The 21,321-nt window shown below is 39.5% G+C and overlaps 1 protein-coding gene across 1 annotated transcript; it reads left to right on the top strand.

Annotated features, from left to right (window-relative positions):
- Positions 1 to 5,495: 5,495 nt before the first annotated feature.
- Positions 5,496 to 21,303, top strand: si:ch73-100l22.3. Its single transcript, XM_031753276.2, has 10 exons — positions 5,496 to 6,182; positions 6,459 to 6,575; positions 7,921 to 10,465; positions 11,104 to 11,231; positions 14,350 to 14,451; positions 14,965 to 15,075; positions 15,897 to 15,989; positions 16,146 to 16,262; positions 18,847 to 18,929; positions 19,153 to 21,303. Exons 1-10 carry the CDS (start codon positions 6,045 to 6,047, stop codon positions 19,310 to 19,312), a joined length of 3,594 nt encoding a protein of 1,197 aa, XP_031609136.1. The 5' UTR covers positions 5,496 to 6,044; the 3' UTR covers positions 19,313 to 21,303.
- Positions 21,304 to 21,321: the final 18 nt, after the last annotated feature.

Genomic DNA, 21,321 nt, shown 5'->3' with positions numbered 1-21,321 from the left:
TGTATGGTGGAGTCTGGATTTTTATAAAGACAATTATCTTTGCATCGTTTGTAATGACATGTATAAAAAAACAAAACAAAAAAAGGTATAACAAAATCTGTTTGATATACAGTATCTCTCTATTTTGCAATTGTACCAAAAGTGGCTTAACTACTGAATAGCTTTGTTTTTTCTCTAGCTACTAGGCACGTGTGTGTAGCCGTGAACTAGTGTGTGGTGTGCTGTGTAGGTATGTGACGAGGTAATATAACGTTCCCTATTTCATGGATATGACTTTGATACGTGTTTGATTTCAGGCTGAAGCGGGTGATGACACAGTGAGTAACTGCACTCTTTCTCAAATCGTAAAGTCTTTGTCCTCCCCGGCCCTCATTGTTCAGCTCCAGCCCTGCAGACGTCTTAGATCATTTGCTAAACTGCACTTTGGCAGAGTTCACGTTGGCGACGTATTTCTGAGCAGGCCTCTGTGTCTTTATTTTTGGTCTGTGCAGTCTGTTGCAGATAAAGTGACCAACGAGATGAGGAAGTTTTATGGTTAACCTCACACACTGCGTTGTGTTGTGTATTCAGGTCATCAGGCCGAAGTAGCAAATATGTGAAACTCTGCTGAAGGCCTTTGTGGCTGCATCACACCCACTCCTTCAATAACTTATTTTTATAGTCTGTGATTAAAAAAAATTTCGTTTTTGTTTTTTTGCTTCTGTATTTTACACGGTTATGTATATTTAACATCGTTCCAGTTGTATTTGTTTTTTGTTTTTTTTAAACTGTTCTTGAAGTGTCAGGGAAGTGAAATAACATTTGTTATATGGTGTTTTATGAAGTGAAAAAAAAATCTATTCTGCTATTTAATGGTTTGTCTGTCAAAGAGTGAGGTTTACCTTTGAGTACAATTGCCTCAAATATTTTTTAACCTGATTTTAAAGCTGAAAGAGAAGCAATTTACACAGATAAAAACATTACATACATGCAGCCTTTTACCTGAACCGCTACTTCTCCACTGTGAAGAAAAATGGGTTAGCTCGCCTACTGCTGTGCAGTTACTATGATAAGTAAGGAGTGTCTTCATCTGTACAGAAATAGAAGTCAAACTGGTGAACAGTGAAAAAGGCGCAGGAGGATAAATGGGTTTGTGATTGAAAATATTTTTCTCCGTAGTCTTTGAGCGGATAAACGGTCACACGTTCAGTCAGGTGTGAAACCAGAGAGCTTCAGATGTCAAATGAAAATCACTTATCACACCTAATGGTATTGAGCAACAAGCAAATTTCAGTATCTCATAGAGTATATTAACGTGTTTTCTCCATATTAAAGAAAATGCCCTGTTTTGTACGTCCTGAATGCCGTTATCTGAGTTTTTAAAATGTACTCTGTCCCTCTCCATCAGTCTGCTCCTTCCTGCCTGTCTCACTGATGTTTTTCACTGGCCAGCTGTGCGTGCGTGTGTGTGTGTGTGTGTGAGAGTGTATGAGACATCATATAAAACAAGAGGAAACTCAACTTGTGTTGAGACTGTAAGTTATGTCAAATTGTACGACTACGTGTGCTGCTGCTCTGTGTTTTTGTGCTCCTCTGGTTTCTTAAAAAAAAAAAAAAAAAAAGAAAAGGAAAGAAGCGTTCTGTGTAAACATTAACGTGTCAACATGTGGCTGCTGTTAAATAGACACATCTAATTATGCAAACTGGCAAAATCCAAACTCCTGCCTCACAGGAGCACTGACGCTATCGTAGTCGTTTGTCAAGTTGTCTGTTTTCCTGACTGTACAGTGTGATGTGACGAGGTTAAAGAGCTAATGTGCGGTGTTTAGCTTCTTCTTCTTCTTCTTCTTCTTCCTTTTTTTTTTTTTTTTTTTTTAAATATACCTGGTAAATTAAAATGTCAGCTTGCCTCTGTTTAAATCTGGCATATGTGGTGTGGCTTACCCACTTTCACTTAGCAGTTAACTGTGAAAACACAAAGTCTTCAAATTTATTTTATTTTAGATTTTTGTTTTTTGGGGGTTTTTTTTACAGGGATGCACCATTTTTATTGGCAGATATTGGCTTCAACTCCCGTCAGTTTATTCAGCAAATAAGACTGCATTCACAAACTGCAGCAGCTGATGTTTGTTGTGCCCCATCAGTTTGGTGTTCCTTTCTAGCTCAGAGTGGGTCTCTCACATCCAGTCAGGTGCATATGTGTCTGGACGACACTTGGATTACAATATTTTGTTTTCTGAAACTAATGATGGCTTCCTTCTCTTAGATTGACACGTCTGTTGACCTCATATTTAGATTTCAAGAGAACAGCAACCAAATCCAAATTCAACAAAACCACTTCAGACCTCAATGAGGCTTCATTACGAAAGAACTGGCCTCCCCTGGCCATGAAACTGTTCCTCGGTCGATAACAGTATTTGCCTGTTATTTTTGGCCATTTGATAAACAAAAGTATACTGTGTATTTTAGTAACTCAAACTCCTACTTTAGATGAGTAACGGACTTGTAAGCAGTTTATCTCTTATGTCATATGAAAAAGGTTGAAGTCTTTTACATCTGATATTCAGATATTTGTATTTGTAGAGAATTCACATTAACATTTCTTTTAAATTTTGTTTTGTTAATAAAAATATAAAGGACAGTAACTACAATGAGAGACAAACAAAAAAAAAAAAGAGTGAGAGGACTACAGAGTATAGTAGCGATGCAGTAATACAGTCACACACAAAAAAACAAAGCAAGATTTAATTAAATTCCATGAAGACCATCCAGCTCCTCTCAGGCTTGTAGAACTGCAGCAGCCTGTTCCTTTGATAAGCCCATAAAGTCCTCATACTGCTTCACCTTACTGGAACACGTTGTTGTTTAGAGCTTGTTAAAATGATTTCATTTGACTGTGCAATCATTTCAGAAGCAAAAATGTGTTTCAAAAACCTAATCTTAACCCTAGCTGAGTCACCAGTGAAGTTAAACATCAGTATCTGCTTAGAATTTCACAATTGGTGCATTCCTGTGTTTTTATTTATTTTATTTTTTTAAATCCATTTCTAACCGAGAATGATGTAGCCGTCATGCAAGGCCTCCTGCTGACCTGTAGAGTTCTTATTTTTGTCTTCCACACTTAAACTTTTTGTGGCGTTTCCAGTGAGAAACCATGTGCCAGATCTCTAAACAAACAAAAGGTTAAACATTACACAAGTTTAATCCAGATTTTCAATCAGCAGACACAGTCAGCTGACACCTCAGACCTCCTGTGATTATCAAGCAAGGCGGCGTGGTGCCATTTCATAGCAGAGTTTATGAGCTGTTTGACATGCTGACCTTATTTTCTGCAGGGGTCAAACCCTCGTCATAATGAAGCTTTTCATCACAAACCCTAAAACAACCACTCAGACTACATCTATAAATATTTTACAGAGAAAGAAAAGGAGTGGTGGAGATGCGTCTGATAAAGCTCTTAACCATTTACCACTCTACTTATTCTCTCCTGCTTTAGTTAACTCAGCAGCCTACCAATCCCTTCTTCAAAACCCACACTTCTTCCAGAAGATGCAAATCATTAACTCCTTATCTTGCTGCTTGGCCAATCAGTATGCAGGCATCCAGTGATTTTCCTGTCTAGTGAGTCACGCCACTGGACTCTAAAAGCCCTTTCACCCACCGCTGATCCTGATCGATAGGAGTAAATGAACCAAGGATTCCTTTGGTCATTTTGTTTGGTGTTTGCATCAATAATGTTGTTTGTTTTTTGCGTCCCAGGTTTATACCCAGCCTGCGTCAAATGTACAAATAAAAAAAATCGTACAGAGTTCAGGTATCAGTACATTTAAATTTGTATTTATTTATTTTTATTGTAGCAGTGTCCCCGTCAAATTTGACTCTTGATGCGAACATTCAGCCAGGTTCATCATTGGATTTTTTTAATTTATTTTTTTGTGAGTGTTTCTAAATCTTACACATGGAAACACAGTATAAATAATGGTCCGTTTAAAGCCTTTGAAAAGTAGTGAGTTTGTGTGAATATGGTGTAACCTAATCAGAAAAGCCCTTGTAATAGGAAATTATGTGTTTTGTAATATTTCTGTATGGGATGTAATAAATTATTCTACGGCAGTACTTTCTATGGGAAACTACTTAAAATGTGACAGTCTTTGTTAGTATTTATCTTCCAATTTAAATTATTGTCTTTTTTTTCTCTTTTTTTTTCGCAATTTGTAGATAGTGACGATGACAAGGTATGGGTAATCACGAAATTAACTGTTTCATCATCGGTCCGATGCATTGTTTAATTTATTGATGTATATAGTGTACGTTTGTTGATAAACAGCTTACTTTATTTTGTATATGACCAATAAACATGTTTTAAAATGGAACTGTCTGTGTGTTGGTCATTCATGAATCTTTAGTATTATTAGCAATTTTAAGCAAATATAGTGCATTTATTATATAAAAACACTGCGTACAGTGTCATCAGTTATGTTGAATATTGAATTATTCTGTTGCAATAGCTGCATTGATTAGTGAAAACAGTTATGTACAGGGTTTAATGAGATAAAGCAAGCTTCCTAGGCAAAGCCTTGTAGTACTGAAAAAATACAGTATAACCAATTAAAATAAAGTTTATACAAAAAAATTCCATATGTGGAAATACATAAATATATAAAAACATTTATGACATGTTTAACTATTTTCTGTACAGCAAATGAAGCAAAAAAGGAAGCAAAAAGTTTCATTTTTCACACTGTCTGTCTGTCTGTGTAAATGGGTCATGGTCAGGAATGGAATAATGAAGGAACAGCCCACTCCTGGCCATGAAACTGTGTGACAGTCAACTGTCCCATTACTTTTGAGCCTCTGTAAATGGATCACTGTACGAAAAAATGTTTGTAAACTTTAGTATCTAAAATAGAGCACCTGTTAACCTTCATGCACCTAAGCTGTGTACTTGATTACTTTATATATAAGATTATTTTACACTAGGACCATAACAAATATTTATTCTTTACTTCTTCTCAAATCATTGAGCACCACTGATATACAGGAAAACTGTTACACACATAAAATAATACTCAGTTAGTTTAACAGAACACACAGCTTTAATTATGTCCATCCATACACACTTGTTAATCCGATACTGCTGCTGCAGCTGTTTTGCTTTCAGTCTGCTGCTCTGCTGCCAGTAAACCCGTGTTTCTGTTTGGTCACATGCTGCTGACGCTGCTTTTTTCCCCCCAGGTGAACACCTGGATTGATATGGTTGAATTGCGGAGTTGATAACCACCTTCATGTTACAACTTAGCCTTATAAGAAAAGATAAACTTGCTTTTTAGGACAGGGCCCTGGAAGAACAACAAGTAAATTTAGATTTTTAAATTCTTTGGATTCCAATTTTAATCGTAAAAATATTTAACCAATAAATAAATAAATGTGAGCGTTGTATTCCCTTAATTCTCTTTCGTCTGACACCAAAGTATCTCCATACATTTCTGCATGTTTTTCTTTGGTCAGTCAGGCCTGTAGGGGGCAGTATCACGTTAGTCTGAGTTCAGTGAAAAGTAATTTCTTCTTATTATTTTTTTAAGTATTTCATTCACTTCTTATACTTTGTCCGACGTAATGTTGTAGCGGTTTTCTTCCTTTCCCGTGAAATGCTTTTGTGTTTTTAAAGGGGGTGTTTGTTGAACCCTGGTGTGAATCCACTCCGGGTTTTCGGCGCTCTGTAACCGTCACTGTCGTTCTTTACCCGGTTGTTGCCCCGGAGGAGAGGCGGTAAAAATGTAAACATTAATTCCCCCCCAGTCGACCTGGCCAGACTGTCTTTTGTGTTGCTTATAAGAGCACCAACAGTACAGCTGTAGCTTCTACCTTTGCTGAATTTAACCCCTTGTCTTAATTTTTTGGAAGTTTATGCGTCTACTTTTAAACGGTAACAAAAAGCAGCGAAAGCTAGCGTTATGTTAGCTAAGCTAGCTAGCAAACTAGCGTTAGCAAACGATAACTTGCTAGTAATTTTTTAGCAGTTAAACTGCCCAAAGTTACTCTCTACTGTGTTCCGATGAAGAGTAATGGAGAAATACGAAGAGTTTGTGCAGCATCTTCTTCCTCAGCTCAGGAGAAGAGAAGAGAAAGAGGAGGAAAACCACAGACCCTCATCTGCATCCTCTGTCATCCGCTTCTATGGACGATCCATCCTCCCTCCTCTGGTGCTGGATAAGTTTATGGCTGTCATCATGACTGATCATTTTAGCAAAAGGCTGAACTTCTTTGTTTTATAGATAGATGCACTCTTAGTTTGAAGGAAAAGGACGCATATTAATTCAGTCACTGAGACATGCTGCTTATCTCCCTTTAATGTAAATTATAGACATACATTAATAATGATAAAACAGAAGCAGACTTGTTTGAAATGAAACAGTATTAATTTCAGCCTGGTTGCGAGACATGCTTGATAACTCATGTCTGTTTTGTGATGACAACAGCTCTCAGAGAAACAGAGAGAGGAGATGCGTCGACTCAGAGATGAAGCTGCTGTCCACACAAAGTTCAGAGATGATCCCAGGATGGCCTACATCCAGACGATTCTGCACAGCGTTCAGGTAATTTAAGCTTTGTTTTGTTTGTAACCTATGCTGTTGGCTCCTTGTGTGAGAGCAGCTTCAGTTGAGAATGACAGAGTCCGGGCACAAAATACTGAAGGAATATTTTGATCTTCAATCGTTGTTTTCTTTTGTAGGGAGAGAGACATCTAACATATAAAAGTACATCAACATCACAGTTTGTATATATGATTTGTGGAGTCAAATGTAACAATACAGTTTAATATGACATAAGTAAATGTATAGCGCTTTCAAGTGCTATATGGCCAGCTGTGCCATTTAACGTGAGCATTTTATATGAAATGATTAAAAAACAAATTCTACTTGAATCTGGACTATCCACCTCCCAAGGCGCTGGTCACTTTATATAAATTTGTCCAATACAGATGGACACAAATACTGCAATTAATCAAGTATTCTTTGGCTGATAGCCTGTGCCAATACAAATAATTTGTTTTGTTTTAACTATCTTTATACATTTACCCAATCGACCGTTGATGCAGTAAAACACTTGCCTCAGCCATCAGTAAATGTCACTATACTGGCTCACAGGGTGGGCAATTAATTGGAATTAATGTAAGCTTTGGCTCTTGGCAGTTGTGCAAAAACTATCATTTTTATATTCAAACACGAGACAAATCTCTTATTTGTTTTGTGTTTTAAATCAATTGCACACCTTTCATTTAAATCTTTTTAAGCCCCTCTTTAAAAACCCAAATCACTAAAAGTTCAGCTTGAGTCAAGAACACAGAAAACATTTGAGAACTTTTGGGTAGCAAGGTCTGTCTGCTGCATTGCCCGTCTGTCACTGAGGGACTCCTACCTGGTTTGCTTTTAGTAGTGCATGACCGAGTTGAATATTAGGCTTTGGCTGTCCATGTCTCTTCCTGTAGATACTTTGCTGGTCTTCCAAGGCAGTCTGCTGCCACCTGGGCCGTTTTTAAGCTTCCATCTGCCAGTATGGACATCTTGCAGTGGAAGCTGTGATATATGAGATGTACATGGCCCTTGGCAGATGGACTTTATGGTCCAAAACACCCACTACTCTGGGCCTAGCTCTACCAGACAACGCACTGTACCCCACCTTGTACACCCTGCTTTTTAATAATTTATTTATTTGTTTTTCTGTTGAAATTATATTTAAAGTTCCAGGGTAATCCCCTGTAAAAAGATGTATTGAAAGTTCATTATATGCATAAGTGTTGAAAATTTAAATTACTGACTAAAATAGCTGTAATTACTTTTTTTGGCATAATCAGTGTTTAGCATTGTTGTATTGAACAGGGAAAAGCAAATTTTTAAAAATCTCATTGCATTATTTTTGTTTCTGCTCATGTTTTTCCAGCTGAGGAAGACACCAACACTCGAGGAGTTGCTTCAAGAGTCAGAAATTATCACACAATCTTCATATTTCCGTAAAACCACCGGTGGACTGGTGTGTCAGGATGATTTTTTTGTGGGAAGCAGTGATAATGTTTCGCTCCCAGCTGCAGCAAAAGGAAAAGTTAGTGTTTGTTCTCCTCCACTGACATCGACAACATATAGTGCCTTTTTCGCCTCTAACGTGACACCTCAGGAAAATTACCAGGAAGGACGCCTTACTGACCAAGTTAACAGCCAACAAGGATCGCAGCCAAATTTTTTACATAGTGCGAGCTGCCAGTCGCTCTCCTCAGGTTACGTCACGAACGAGAATGTAGAAAACTGTACTGCTATCTCTGAAAGGATTAATGCAGAAAACGAGAGCAATGGCTTCGACTGCTCAGAAGGATTTTATAACACAGTGGGCTTTTTTCTTCACAACACTTCAAATACAATCGCCAAGATGCCAGATATTATCAGCCACCCTCCCATAGATGGAGAGGAATTAGAGAGGAGTGGGCGGGAGTCATCTTTTTGTGATAACTTAACAGACTTGAGAGAAGTTTGTTGCACGTCATTTGAGGAGGATTCACTCTTGTGTGATCCTTTACCAACAGAAAAATCTAAAAATGGTCAACGAGACAGTGTGATGATTGATGATAACAATCCCTTTAGTTCAGTGCATGACCCTGACAAAGATGCACATTTAGACAAAAATGTGGAATCAGTTGCTTTTTTGGAAAAAAGCAGCTTTTCAGACAATCCGACACACACACAAAGCACTCGTCACCGTCTTACAGCAGAACTGTGTGTTCAGCGCAATCCCAGAGAGACTGAACTAGAGGACAACCAGGTAGATGAAGCAGACTCAAAGCTGTCTGAGGAGCCTTATCGTCTGAGCCTCCAGGCCTTGCTGAAGAAATCTCAGGAGTATCGACGGCGCCAGCGGATGCTTAGGAACCAAGCCAAAAACACTAAAATCCAAGAGAGAACCCAAGAACAGCCAAGAGCAAAGGCAGAGGAGCAGAGCAGCTCTGATAAGGAGAATGACGAGATCCCTTACAAGGACACTGTGACTGCAGAGGGGAAGAAGACTAAAGACAAGAGAAGCACTTTTATCTCGTCAGTGGAAACTTCGTTAAAGAAATCCTGTGAGAATGAGCGGATGATTGGAAGTGAACTCTCTGGGAAAAAGATGACACATTTAACAGGAGATGGAGATAATAAGGAAATGACTAGTGTTGATGAAGAAACAATCATCATAAGTAATAGGCTGAACAGTTCACAGGTCTTAATAAAGCCAAAACAATTCAGTGCCTTTATCCAGCAACAGCCATTAGAAACTTCCCTTGTTAAAGATCCTCCAGCTTTTTTTAAAGGACCAGGTAAATATCGCACAGTCCCAGCCCCTAACTTCTGCAGGAGCCCTGTTCACTACAAGAGAAAAAGTGGACAACAGGTTGATGCGGAGGAGACCTCGAAGGGGAAACTTGAGATTAGTACTGGTTTGAAAGACCATCACAATTCTGAAGAAGTTAATCCAGGTCATCAAAACAGTCATATAGTGGGTCCTCCCGCGGTGAATCTCGCAGTTGAAGGGGAAGTAACAAGCGTTTTAACCAAGAGTCCACAGCACATAGATCAGCTGGAGTCAGACCTGTCCAGTCTTAAGGTTCTGATCACAGATCTTGAGTCAACGGTGAAAGAAAACTTGAAAGAAGACAGTCACAGCCAAGCTGAGAGTAGCCCGCAAAGTGAGTTAAGTTTTAAAGGCATGACAAATGAGCAAATACAAAGTGATTATTGGGAGGACAGGCAGAGAGCTCATGGTGATAATAGCAGTGACGCAGAGTACAGGAAGTGGTCGAGCAGACAGTTATCTAACAATTACAGAAACATGCATGAAGACTCAGTTCCGGAAGCGACTGTCAGTGACACAGATGATGTTCCCCTCACAGTTAAGGAGAACAGGGATGAGCTCCGTGATTTTAGCGAGCGCAGATTGATCAAAACCTTATCTGCGGAGAGAGAAAGTAGGAAAAAAGTGAGCAAAGAAGCACTAACTGGGAGTTCTGCACAGCCTGGAGACTGCAGAAAGCAGCAGCCACCTGCTAAATGTATCTTTTCTGTGGATCAGCAGATGCGCATTCCTGATGTTTTCCGAAATGTTCCATCTGATCCTCCTTTTCGGAGTTACATCTCAGTGCCTTCAGATAACAGTAACCACCTTTTTGAAAGAATGAAAGAGCTGGCCCTAGAAGGTCACGACTCCACCCGCTCACCATCTCTAAATCAGTCATATGATGTGGACACACCGTCTGGCCTGTGGTTCACTGAAGGATCGGGGTCAAAAGGTCATCCTGAGCAAGAAAAGCATCTGACCCCACAGAATGGCAGTGACAATCAGGGAGGGGCGTCCAAGGTCAAACGGAGGCTGCTAATGCACACGATGGAGGAGACACAGGAAGGGAGTGCCAATATTAGTGGGGGAGCGGACTCCATCAGACCCAACTCCAGCACACCCAGAGGTAAGAGGAGAAAAGGAAGTGTTGTTTAAATAACCATATTAGGTATTAGATATTTATTCTCAGTGACATCATACAGAGCCAAGAGTAGAACAAACTGCCTGAAACACAGTGTTTAGAACAGTTTGAGGCGTGACAGTTTATACATGCACCAAAAATAGCCGGCGTCTTTGTGTTTTGTCTTGAGTTGGAGACACTTGATCTTTAATACAGGAGGGGATAATGTATCACGTGGAAATGATGAAGTAAAAAAACTTTTTGATCAAGTAGTGACACCTTTCTTTCCATCGTGCCTTGGGTGTCTCAACACTATAAATGGTAAGGTGTGCTGGTAATGTTGCAGCTCACCCAGACACTGACAGACACCTCGTTCATAATGATGTCTTTAGATTTTGGTTTAAGTGTAATATATGACAGAAAATAAAGGTAAAAAAAGATAACAGCTCTTCTTTAATCTTTGTACCACAAAAAGGGAAAAAGTAGAAAATATTTAGACTCAACCCCAGACTCTACATCACTAGAAAGCTAATTTTACAAATCGTATAAAGTGTAGTAACAGTTGTGCAAATGGCCTGTAGGCAAATGTAGTGGTCCAACAGTGATTTTCATATGTGACCACATGTTGTGTTTCCTGTCTGTAGCTGCAGGGCAGTGGTGTGAAGGTCTCGGCAGTCAGAAGGGTAAGCGAGAGGAGCTGAAAGAGATACACGCTGCTCAGGTCAGAGCGCTGCAAGAGGAGCACAGGAGACAGCAGGAGGAGTTACTACAGGTAAGACCTATATTATTATTTATTATATTGTACTATACATGTAACTGCTATTTTGTGTTTGGATTCATAAATTTCCTTTAGATGATAGATCTGAAACAATTTTTTTTTAAAGTGTGGAAATAGACAAATGTGAAGCAAAGAAAAAGAGTGGCAGAAGGTTTATTTGAGAGTCCAGCTATGTACAAATTACTCTGTATATTTCAGGTATTTCCTTCCCAAACTCAGTTGTTTAATACTTGCTCCACCTCTGATGGTTTATTGCCAATGTGGATCTAAATCTCCTGATAAAGTTTTAACTAATGGTACAGTGTAAGCACATATAACCCAAAGACTTTAGACTGATGTAAACACCCATTTTTCTGCTCTGTATGATGTCACTAAGAGTGGATATCCCTAATATGGTTACCTTCTGTTCAAACTGTTTGATAATGAGGGGCAGCCAATCAGAAGAAAGTTGGCTTAAATCATCTTGGTGGCGAGATAGGATGCTCTAAAGGGGCTACCCTACAGCCCAGTATGAAATAAATAAGGATTATTTTGAATTGTGACTCATACAAAAGTATTTTAGCAGAGTCCAAGAATAAATCTGTAGAACTGACAATGAGAATACTTTGGCACTTTAATAATAATGAGAATTATTTGCATATGTTTATTTGGTAATACCAGCTCATCGTTATTGTCTTAGTGAGGAGTGTTTGATGTACAGAAAAAAACTATCAAATTAACCAATAGTGCTAAAAAAGTAATGTTTTTGGATCTCAGGAAGTGCTATGGTTGGAAAAAGTTTAGGGACCACTGCTGCAGCTAATGGATTTAATCAGAACAGCTTTAAAATATCATGCATACAGAGCTGACATCAAAGATGTCGCCCAAGGTGTTTGCAGTTAAAGTATAAACACTCTTTTTATTTATTTATTTTTTGTGGTAATTTCACTCTACATCTCACTGAGATTTGTTTATTCACAAAAGATCTCAGAATATTAAGTTGTGCTAGATGATATTGATGATAATTACTTACAGTAAGTCACACAATAACAAACCAAAAATGCTAATAAAAAATGAAGAATGATAACAAAGAATTGAATTAAATGAAAAAAAAAATACAGGTGTAGGCTGGAGCTTATTACACCTGTCCTGTTTATTTATTAATTATTATTAATAATTTGTTCAAAATGAGTTGTAAGCTGGATAGCTTGATATAAAATAGATTGAAATAGACTGAAGACTTGAAATGTTATCCAGAAACTGCTGTATGCACAGAAATATTGCATTTTATACACTGAAAAAGATTTTTATACTTTTTTTTTTAGTCTGTTGCCAGAAATATTCACATGCACAAAGAAAGTTGAGAAGAAATACAGCATTTACTCATATCTGACTGGCATCTATTGAGTATAATATTTTAGCAGTTCTTTTAGCTTTTTTCTTCTTGTTTTTACACAGAGTATTCAGTCATGAGTTTAAATAAATAGGCCACAGATTAGAAAAGGAATTTGGATAGTTTGCTTCTGTTAATAGGTTTCTTCAACAATGATAGAGAAGAGATATAGAGCACTGTCAGGGTCATTCTGTCATTGTTTTATTTGATGCAATTTAAAGCTGTTTGTCAAATTACATCAAGAAAATGGAGAAAATAATCTGAAATTATATATTCCTGAGACCCCCGAACAACTGATCATTTATTCTAAGTCTAAATATGGTAAAAACGCAGTCAGTGATATTACCTCCCTCCCATTGGTCTGCTTCTTGCATTAGATTGCATCACGTATTGCTGTACAGATCTAGCACTGCGTAATTCCAGTACAGCAACCATAATTCACTCCGCCAAGGTTTCCGACTTCACCCAAAGTCACCTATGAGAAATAAAAACTGAGCTCCAGTTTTAATCTTTTAAAGAAGAGGAAAACAGGCTTTGTGAGTTTCTAGCCAATTTACTGAGCGGTAATACAACACTGACCCTAAATGTTTCTTTGAAACTAGAAGCAGGCATTTGAAAAAGACTCTGGCATTGCTCCACATGTGACCATGTGCACACAAACGCACACACACACTGTCACCCTACCTGTTAGAGTGAGCTTTTGGAGACCCGGGTCGTGGGCTGACTACAGACGTTTGCTCATTACAAGAGACCTTCAGACTCTCCCCAGTAAAAAAAAAAAAAAAAAAAAAAAATAGGGTTTCTACCATAAATGTTTCATTACATCCCTAAGAGGCGAGCTGGCACGGTCGCCTCTTTCTGTGTGTGTGTGTGTGTGTGTGTGTGTGTGTGTGTGTGTGTGTGTGTGTGTGTGTGTGTGTGTGTGTGTGTGTGTGTGTGTGTGTGTGTGTGTGTGTGTGTGTGTGTGTGTGTGTGTGTGTGTGTGTGTGTGTGTGTGCGCACATGCAAGACTTCAAGGACGCCTGCTGTTCTCTGGCAACCGGTTCCTGTTTCTTCAGCTTGTGTCTGTGTTTGTTCTTGGCCCGTGTCCTTGCCCTGTTAATCACAGGCTCTGTTTAATTTATGTATCCTTAACAACAATATAATTAACATAAGCTGTTTCATAAAAAGACTTCTTTTTGACTCCCCTCTGTCCTTCCATCATCTGCGCTGCGATGAGAGCGAGCTGTCTGCTGGACTCTCTGGTAGCGGGAGGAGGGGATCGAGGGAATTGACACAGAAAAGGAAAGGATAATTTGTTTAATTCATGAGCGTCTGTGGTTAAGTGCCAGATCGTCCCGCTGAGTGCCACCGCTAATGGTCCCTTTGCCTTCTCCTCCTCCTCCCTCCTTTTTTTTTTTTTTACCTCCTCTCTCCTCTGATCCCACTTTTTGTTTTGTTTTATACCTCCACCAACATTGTTTTACTCTCTGGCTGTATTAATTTCCTCCATCTCTCTCGTCTCATCATCCCGGTCATCCCTCTTCTCCTCTGCTCCGCTGCTCATCTCATCCCTCTTACCTCTGTGCCCCGTCTCTCCCCCTTCTGTCTCTTCCTCTCTACCCTCAATTAATTTCTTTCTCCTGCCTCATTTGCTGTCCTTTCCAATTCAATATTTTCCAACCTTGCCTGCTCCCAAATGTGCACACACATACACATGAACTTTTCCTCTTATTTCGTATGTGTCTCTCTGTCTCTCAGGCGCTGGCAGTCCGTTATCGTCTCCTTCAGAGCGTGTCCTTCCCCTGCTCCGTGTCAGGCTCACGTCTTGGGGACACGTTGACCTTTTCTACCCTCTCTCAGGTATTACCATAATATTTGTCCACTCATGTCAGTGATGCAGAAAGCTTGCCCTGCTCACCCTTTTATCTGCAGGATTTTTAGTCATCACCAGTTGGCTGACACGCTCATGTAAAACAGACACTCCACCCCCCACATGTCTTAATCCTCATCAGCATCCCTTTTTATCTGTTATTGTGCTTTTATACGTCTCCCAGCACAGCAGTTCAGCTTCAGTAGGACTGCATTTGTTCAACAAACATGTCTTTTTAATGCAACCGCTCTTGAATCAACAAGTGAGTGATGGCACATCAGCTGCTTATTATTCTGCTTATTATTCTCTATTATAATGATGAGCCACGAGTCCACTTGCGTTGATGCACTAAACAGATGCCAACCAAAAGACCTTGTGAAGCTGCGTGGGAAATTAATTGGTTGTCACTGATGGAATTAGCATTCTCCTCTCTCCTCCCCTCTGGTTCTCATTATTCACCCCTCTCTCATCACTCGTTCTCCCTTCTTTCTCCTCTTCCTCAGCCCTCCAGCTCGCAGCACTACCGCCCCCTGCTGGCAGCGGCTATGAAGGGTTTTCTAACTCGCAGGCTGCTGAGGACGGAGAGAGTGACACAGCTGGTGCGCACTGTCAGGGTGAGTGGAGACAGCAGCGACACGTCTGTTTCTTGCAGCACATGCTCTTATTGTCATTAAATGAGCTTTGCTTGTGTGCAGATGTGTACAGCTGTGCCTAATTTAATTTATTAGGATACCCTTTAGCTACAGCCATGCAGCTGCGATCCTTCCTGGAGTCCTTGACAGTGCAGCATACCGACTAAAACAGAGACTTCCTCAATCAGGGGTCCCAATAAACAAATATTTTCCATCACTGATTATGTTTTTGCGTTCGTTTGTTTTTTAACAGTGACAGAAGAATCTGATCATCTAGACAGGCTAAAACACTGATAGTGGGTTAAGCATAAGATTAAACAACACACATGAACACAGTGTTGCTGGCAACATCTTGTCTTTTATACCATAACAAAACGCGACCACCAGAAGTCCAGTCACAGCAACTGGATGGCTTTGAAAAGTGTGAATGTTGCAGTAAAGTCATCAATATCTTACATTTGTTTGTAAAAACAACCCTAAAATGACTGAGGGATTATTATACCATCCATGTTTTATATTTGAATAGAAGAAATTAAAATTTATCTTCAGCAGCTGAAGCAACTGTGTTCTTAATTTTGGTGAAATTTTACTTTTTACTAAGTAACATGTAAACCAGCAGCTGCTGGCAGCGTTTTTTGTTTTTGTTTTTTGTACTTTAATTTAATAGTAAATCCATGAATATTTTAAATATCTATTTGACAGATTTCACCATTCAGTTTGTCTCTGTGTAAAAATAATATTCATGATAAATATAACTAAATAACAGCGTAATGTTTGCTGTGTGTGTGCTTTTGCTCATTTAGGACACACAGCAGTTCCTGCAGGCCCTCCGGCAGCAGAGCACTCAGCTTTGCAACAAACAGGACCTCTTACTGCAGGAGAGAGTCACTCTGCAGGTATAAATGTTGTAAACACATCTGTTAACCTCTCTGCTCTCCTGCACACCGTCAACTCAACAATTACTCGCTCCATTAGCAGTTACCACAACAGTTACTGTGACTGCACGCATTCATTGAAGCCATCGTCAGCTCTGTAATTGTTTGCTCCTCCAGCTGCGCGCTGCACGTTATGAGGTCTACGACATATTCTTCAACCTGTCAGCCAGAGAGCGAATGCAGCTGATCAGCTGGGACAGAGAGCTCGCCAAGGAGAGAGAGCTCAGACGACAGGTAACCTTTTCAGGAGGATCATAAGCTGTGTTTACGCATGTGGTCAGTAGTCAGGTTTTCTTCTGGTTCTACAGTCAAGTGACCGTAAAGTGACCCTGGAGTACTTTAATGGCAGTCTTAATAAGAAATTTCACATTCTCTAAGTACTGTGGAAAAATGCTTCAGTGATTCCTTTATTACCACCTGTATTACTTCCTTTTGCAGAGGCTACACAGAATCTTTTGTAAAAGGAAAAGAGATAATGCACTCCTGCAATTCACAGAAACACCAAACAAACAGTCAACATGACTGAGGAGTGATGCAGGTCATTTAAATGTTAATTAACAGGATGTTTTCCATTTTGTGGCATAACCTTTATTATGGTTGAACCTTTAAACTGAAATGTGAACTCTGAATATACTACATTGCAATGGTAAAACTGAATGATATGATGTTGTTACATTGTTTGACAGACTTCGGGTGTGTGTGTATACATATTTATATATGTACACAAAATCATGAATTCATTTTAGTGCAGTCAGAGAAAGCTTTTACCAAATTAACACTGGATCATCTCTCCAGCAGGAAGAGAAAATATGAGTGGATGGGATGAGCAGCTAATCATATTTCACTTTATGTTCTCTATTCCTTTTACTTACCCAAAGTGTCCTTCATAACAGGTGATTAACCTTATGTTTAACTCCTGACATGCACAGGATATGCATATAGTTAGCTATAACTTATTACAATACAATACTACCCATGTTCCTGTGTACCACAGCAGAAGACTCATTAATTCATAAGTGTGTGATCATGTGACAGCAAGTCAAAAGGTTAAAGTAAGAAAGACACATACTGTTTTGGGTTTTTTACTCACTTTCACTGTAAAATTAGATCTCATGAGGATGTAAGAGTACACCAGCTGGGTCAAAAGAAGCATCACGCAAATGCAGTTGTGGTTAGAAGTTTGTATACACTCACTGTCGGCATGAATGTCACAGAAAGTTTGGTCTTTGTTTATTTTTAACTTCATTTTTCAGGGTGGAATGGTACATCGTACAGCATATACATCACACATCTTTAATGACTTTTAAAAAGTCACAAGATTTAATTTATTTTGGATTTTCTGCAACCCACACAGGGTCAAGTATACATACAAGCTCAAATATATCCATGCACCCCCACTAATAGTTGGTTAAATTTCTTGCAGCAAGTTCGACCTTGACCAGATCCTTTTTGTAGCCATTAACGAGCTTCTGGCATAGTTCTGGCAGGATATTTGACCATTCTTCTTTACAGAATTGATTCTGAGTTCATTTAAACTGGTTAGTTTCCTGTTATAGACCCAGCTGTATGGAGCCCCAGAGCATGATGATGCCACCACCATGCTTGACAGCTGGTCTAGTGTTTTTATATTTGAAAGTCTCACCTTTATTCCTCCAAACATAGCCCTTGTCATATTGGGCAAAGGGTTGAACCTCTGCCTCGTCTGACCATAAAACTGTTCTCCAGAAGGCAATTGGCTTGTCCATGTGGTTAGCTGCATATTTCAGTCTAGCTGGAGGTGTCGGTTTTGGAGCAAAGGCTTCTTTCTCTGCACCCTCTCAGTCCATTTTGAGTTTCAGCTCGCTTCACTGTGGATACTGATGCTGACATTCAGCAGTTTCCAGTTCATGGCAGTGTTGAGCCTTGGTGGTTGTTGTGTTGTTCCTGAACATCCAAACCAATTTTCTGTCATCTGAGTGTGACAGTTTGGGTCTTCTTTCAGACCCTGGCAAAGTGGTGACACATAAAAATAACATGTACTTTGATACAGTTGTTTGAACTGGAGATATTGGAATCTGTTTAGAAATAACTCCAAGAGACCTTCTTAACTCTGGTAAATCCACAGTTCTCCTTCTTAGATCTTCACTGAGTTCCTTGCACTTGACTTGACTTCATTGTTCTAATTATTGATCAATCCGATGAGTGCCATTAAACAAATTCTTCTAATGCTGGCAAAGAGAAATTATCAGCTGTAGTGTGTCTGTGTAGGTTCTCAGTCATCCAGGTCAGGAGCTTGGAAAGAAAAATTTCCTGACAACGTTTCACCTCTCATCCGAGGAGCTTTAGAGAAAATTCAAAATAAGTTCAAACGTATGTACCAAATTTTTGTTTGTTTGTTTTAAGATACATGCTGGTGACAATCATGTCACCGTGGAAAAAGAACTGTTTGAAGAAATCATTATAGGCCCAAAAATACCACGGCATTCATGCCCATGATGATTGTATGTAAACTGCTGGCCACAGCTGTATTTTTAATCATAGTGGTTATTTTATCACTTATATGTGATTCACATATAAATATGGTTGCTGTTATACTTAGAATACTTCCCGGTGATAACGCCAAACTATTTGAATTGTATTCATTCTCCTGTTCTGAGTTTCTAGGCTGAGAAGTAGAAATTCAAATATTACATGAACAGTGTATGGATTTGCTTTTGATACTGGTGGCTGCTGCAGAGACTGTGTTCTAAATATTGTGCATTTTTACGTGTGTGCGTGCTTGTGTGTGCGCGTGTGTGCGTGCTTGTGTGTGCGCGTGTGTGCGTGCTTGTGTGTTTAGGGTTCACAGACTGGCCGCCCGAGAGGAAAGAGCTTTCTGTCAGCTGCAACACAGAAGTCACTGGAGAGGAAAAGAGGAATGATGTGAGTTTTTCCTGCATCGTTGCTGTTTTTCTGTTTTCTTCACAAATGTGAACCGAACCCAGTCATTACAAGTTACATAAGAACCACTGGAGTGGGTTTTTATTGCAAGGTAAAAATGCAGCAGTTCCTTTAATTTTGTGATGATTTTCCTGCGCCACAGAAAGAAAAACTTTCTTCTTCATTTCTTTGTCAGCTCCTAAAACTTGTCTTGTCTTTGTTTCAGGATCCAAAGAAAGGCTGCAGGAAGGCACCGGGGGGTTATGACGAGGACAGCACAAAAGTCTGGATTCTCTGCTGAGCTCCTGCCAGAAACCAAACGAGGACATTTCAGAGCAAATCCTCAGAGGGTCCCCAAGAGCGCTTCCTCCTCTAGACCCCAATGACACCTTCCTAATTGGCCCCAGTGAGAACTCCTAACAAGCCCTCTAGTGATTACATGAATAGAGTATTACTAATCATCTGAGAGTTTCCAAATCCAAAAACCAAATTTGATTCAAATGGATGACTAATGTATATCATTGTATTTCATCTCGGGGGCTTTGAGAACATTTTTGACACCATGGTGTCTACAGAGGAGCGGCTATGTCACGTCTGCTTCCGGCATCTTTTAGTTATTTATTTATTTATCTTTTTTGCCATCTTCAGATTATTCATGTTGAAGATATTTGTGCGAAAATGTTGAGTTGACAGAAAAAATCGTTTGGCAGCAACTATAAAGGGTTGTTCACAGCACCTGAAAGATTTATAGACTCTCAGCAGATGTTCTGACAGCTACAGTGAACAGTATTGATCATCTCTCTGTTCATTTGGGTACTAGAGGAAGACAGCAGTTCATAAATTTGGGGTCAAATATTAGATTTGTGTTGGGAACAAATACTCTTTAGTAGGTTGTGCGTTGTAGTCTTCATATAGGCAATCGCTTTGTTTAAAGGTGACCTATTGTGCTTATTTCCAGCCTAATATTTTTATTCACGAACTCCACTAGAGTGGCTTTGCATGATTCATAGGTAACAGAAATCCTTATTTATCTTTTGCTGAGGCTTGGTGCAGCTTCTCAGTCCATCCACTGTCTGAAATAAGATACTTTAGCTCCTCTTTTGTTAACTTTGTGACCACTTTGACTGAAATTTCAGGACCACAGATCCTTAAACATAATCTTAAAGTGTGACTGTGGTCACATGCCTTAAAGTTGGCAAACTAATAGTTACACAGCACCTTGTTTCACGTTTGCTGACATTGGCAGGTCTTTGCCTGCATAAGCTTTATAAACATCTATGAAACAGAATAAAATATACTTAAATCTTACTCTCAGATTTGAAACATAGCTTGGAGCTTTGTTCTGCTTATTTCCAGCTCCATTTTTTGTTGTTTGACTCTACCAGCATGGCTTTGCATGATTAACAGTTAAAAGTTTTCCTTATTATCTGATACTACGCCTTGGCGTAGCACCTCGCTCCCGTTAACTAGCTGAAATGGGCTGTTTTAGTCAACTTTCTCCTGATTGGCTGCCCCTCATAAAACGGGTTTCAAGCAGGAAGTGGGTGGGACTTCTGTGCCTGATAAGACCATATTAGGGATATCCCCTTTCTTTTAAAGCCAAGCATAGATAAAACAGTTAGAGCAGTGTGAAGCCTTAACTTTTGTCTGTGCCACAGTATTTATGACAGAAAACAAGAAAAATTATTATAGATCCACTTGATGATGTTAGGAAGTAAACATGTGGTAGATAAGCCTTTTCAGAGCAGACACTTTGGAAAAGCACCCTTGTATGTGCTGTGCTGTATGGCTCACTGTTACATTTAATGGGAAATAAGCATTGCTTGTGTTTTTCCTGCTGCTGTTATAAATCTTTGTCTTTTGTGGAAAAAAACAGTATTTCCCCTTTTCCACAAACACATTGCTGGTGCCCAGTGTAGTGCAGACTAGTCCCAGGTGACAAAAGCTGAGGCCAGCACTACACTTCAGAGATCCCAGGCACGGTGATTTAGGCACTCAGGTCAGTGACCACGAGAAGAACTATCACAACAACCAGCAGAGGCAGTCCTCAGATTCTCTCTGTCATCATTTTTCTTGCCACAGTAGCTCTTAACTTCTCGCAACTCAGCATAATCACCACTAAAACCAGTTGAGGGGTGGGCCGGTTCTCTGGAAGCTCTCTGCGTGGGTGGAAAAGAGGTGCATTAGGACACCCAGCTGAAACACACCTGTTCATTCATCACCTTCATGATTCACCACCTCTTGTATTCACACATATTAAACCCTGCTTGTGTGATATGAGTAGTATTTTGTTCGTCTTCTGATACTTGACTTGAAGTGTTACTCTTCGTGTTGCCTTAAATATTTGTAGCTAAAACCTTTTGCAAATTTTGTATTGTTGTGGTTTTTTGATTTG

This window comes from Oreochromis aureus, linkage group 6 (genome assembly GCF_013358895.1).
Source record: "Oreochromis aureus strain Israel breed Guangdong linkage group 6, ZZ_aureus, whole genome shotgun sequence".
Taxonomy (NCBI): domain Eukaryota; kingdom Metazoa; phylum Chordata; class Actinopteri; order Cichliformes; family Cichlidae; genus Oreochromis; species Oreochromis aureus.
This window is presented reverse-complemented; position numbering and strand designations above follow the sequence as displayed.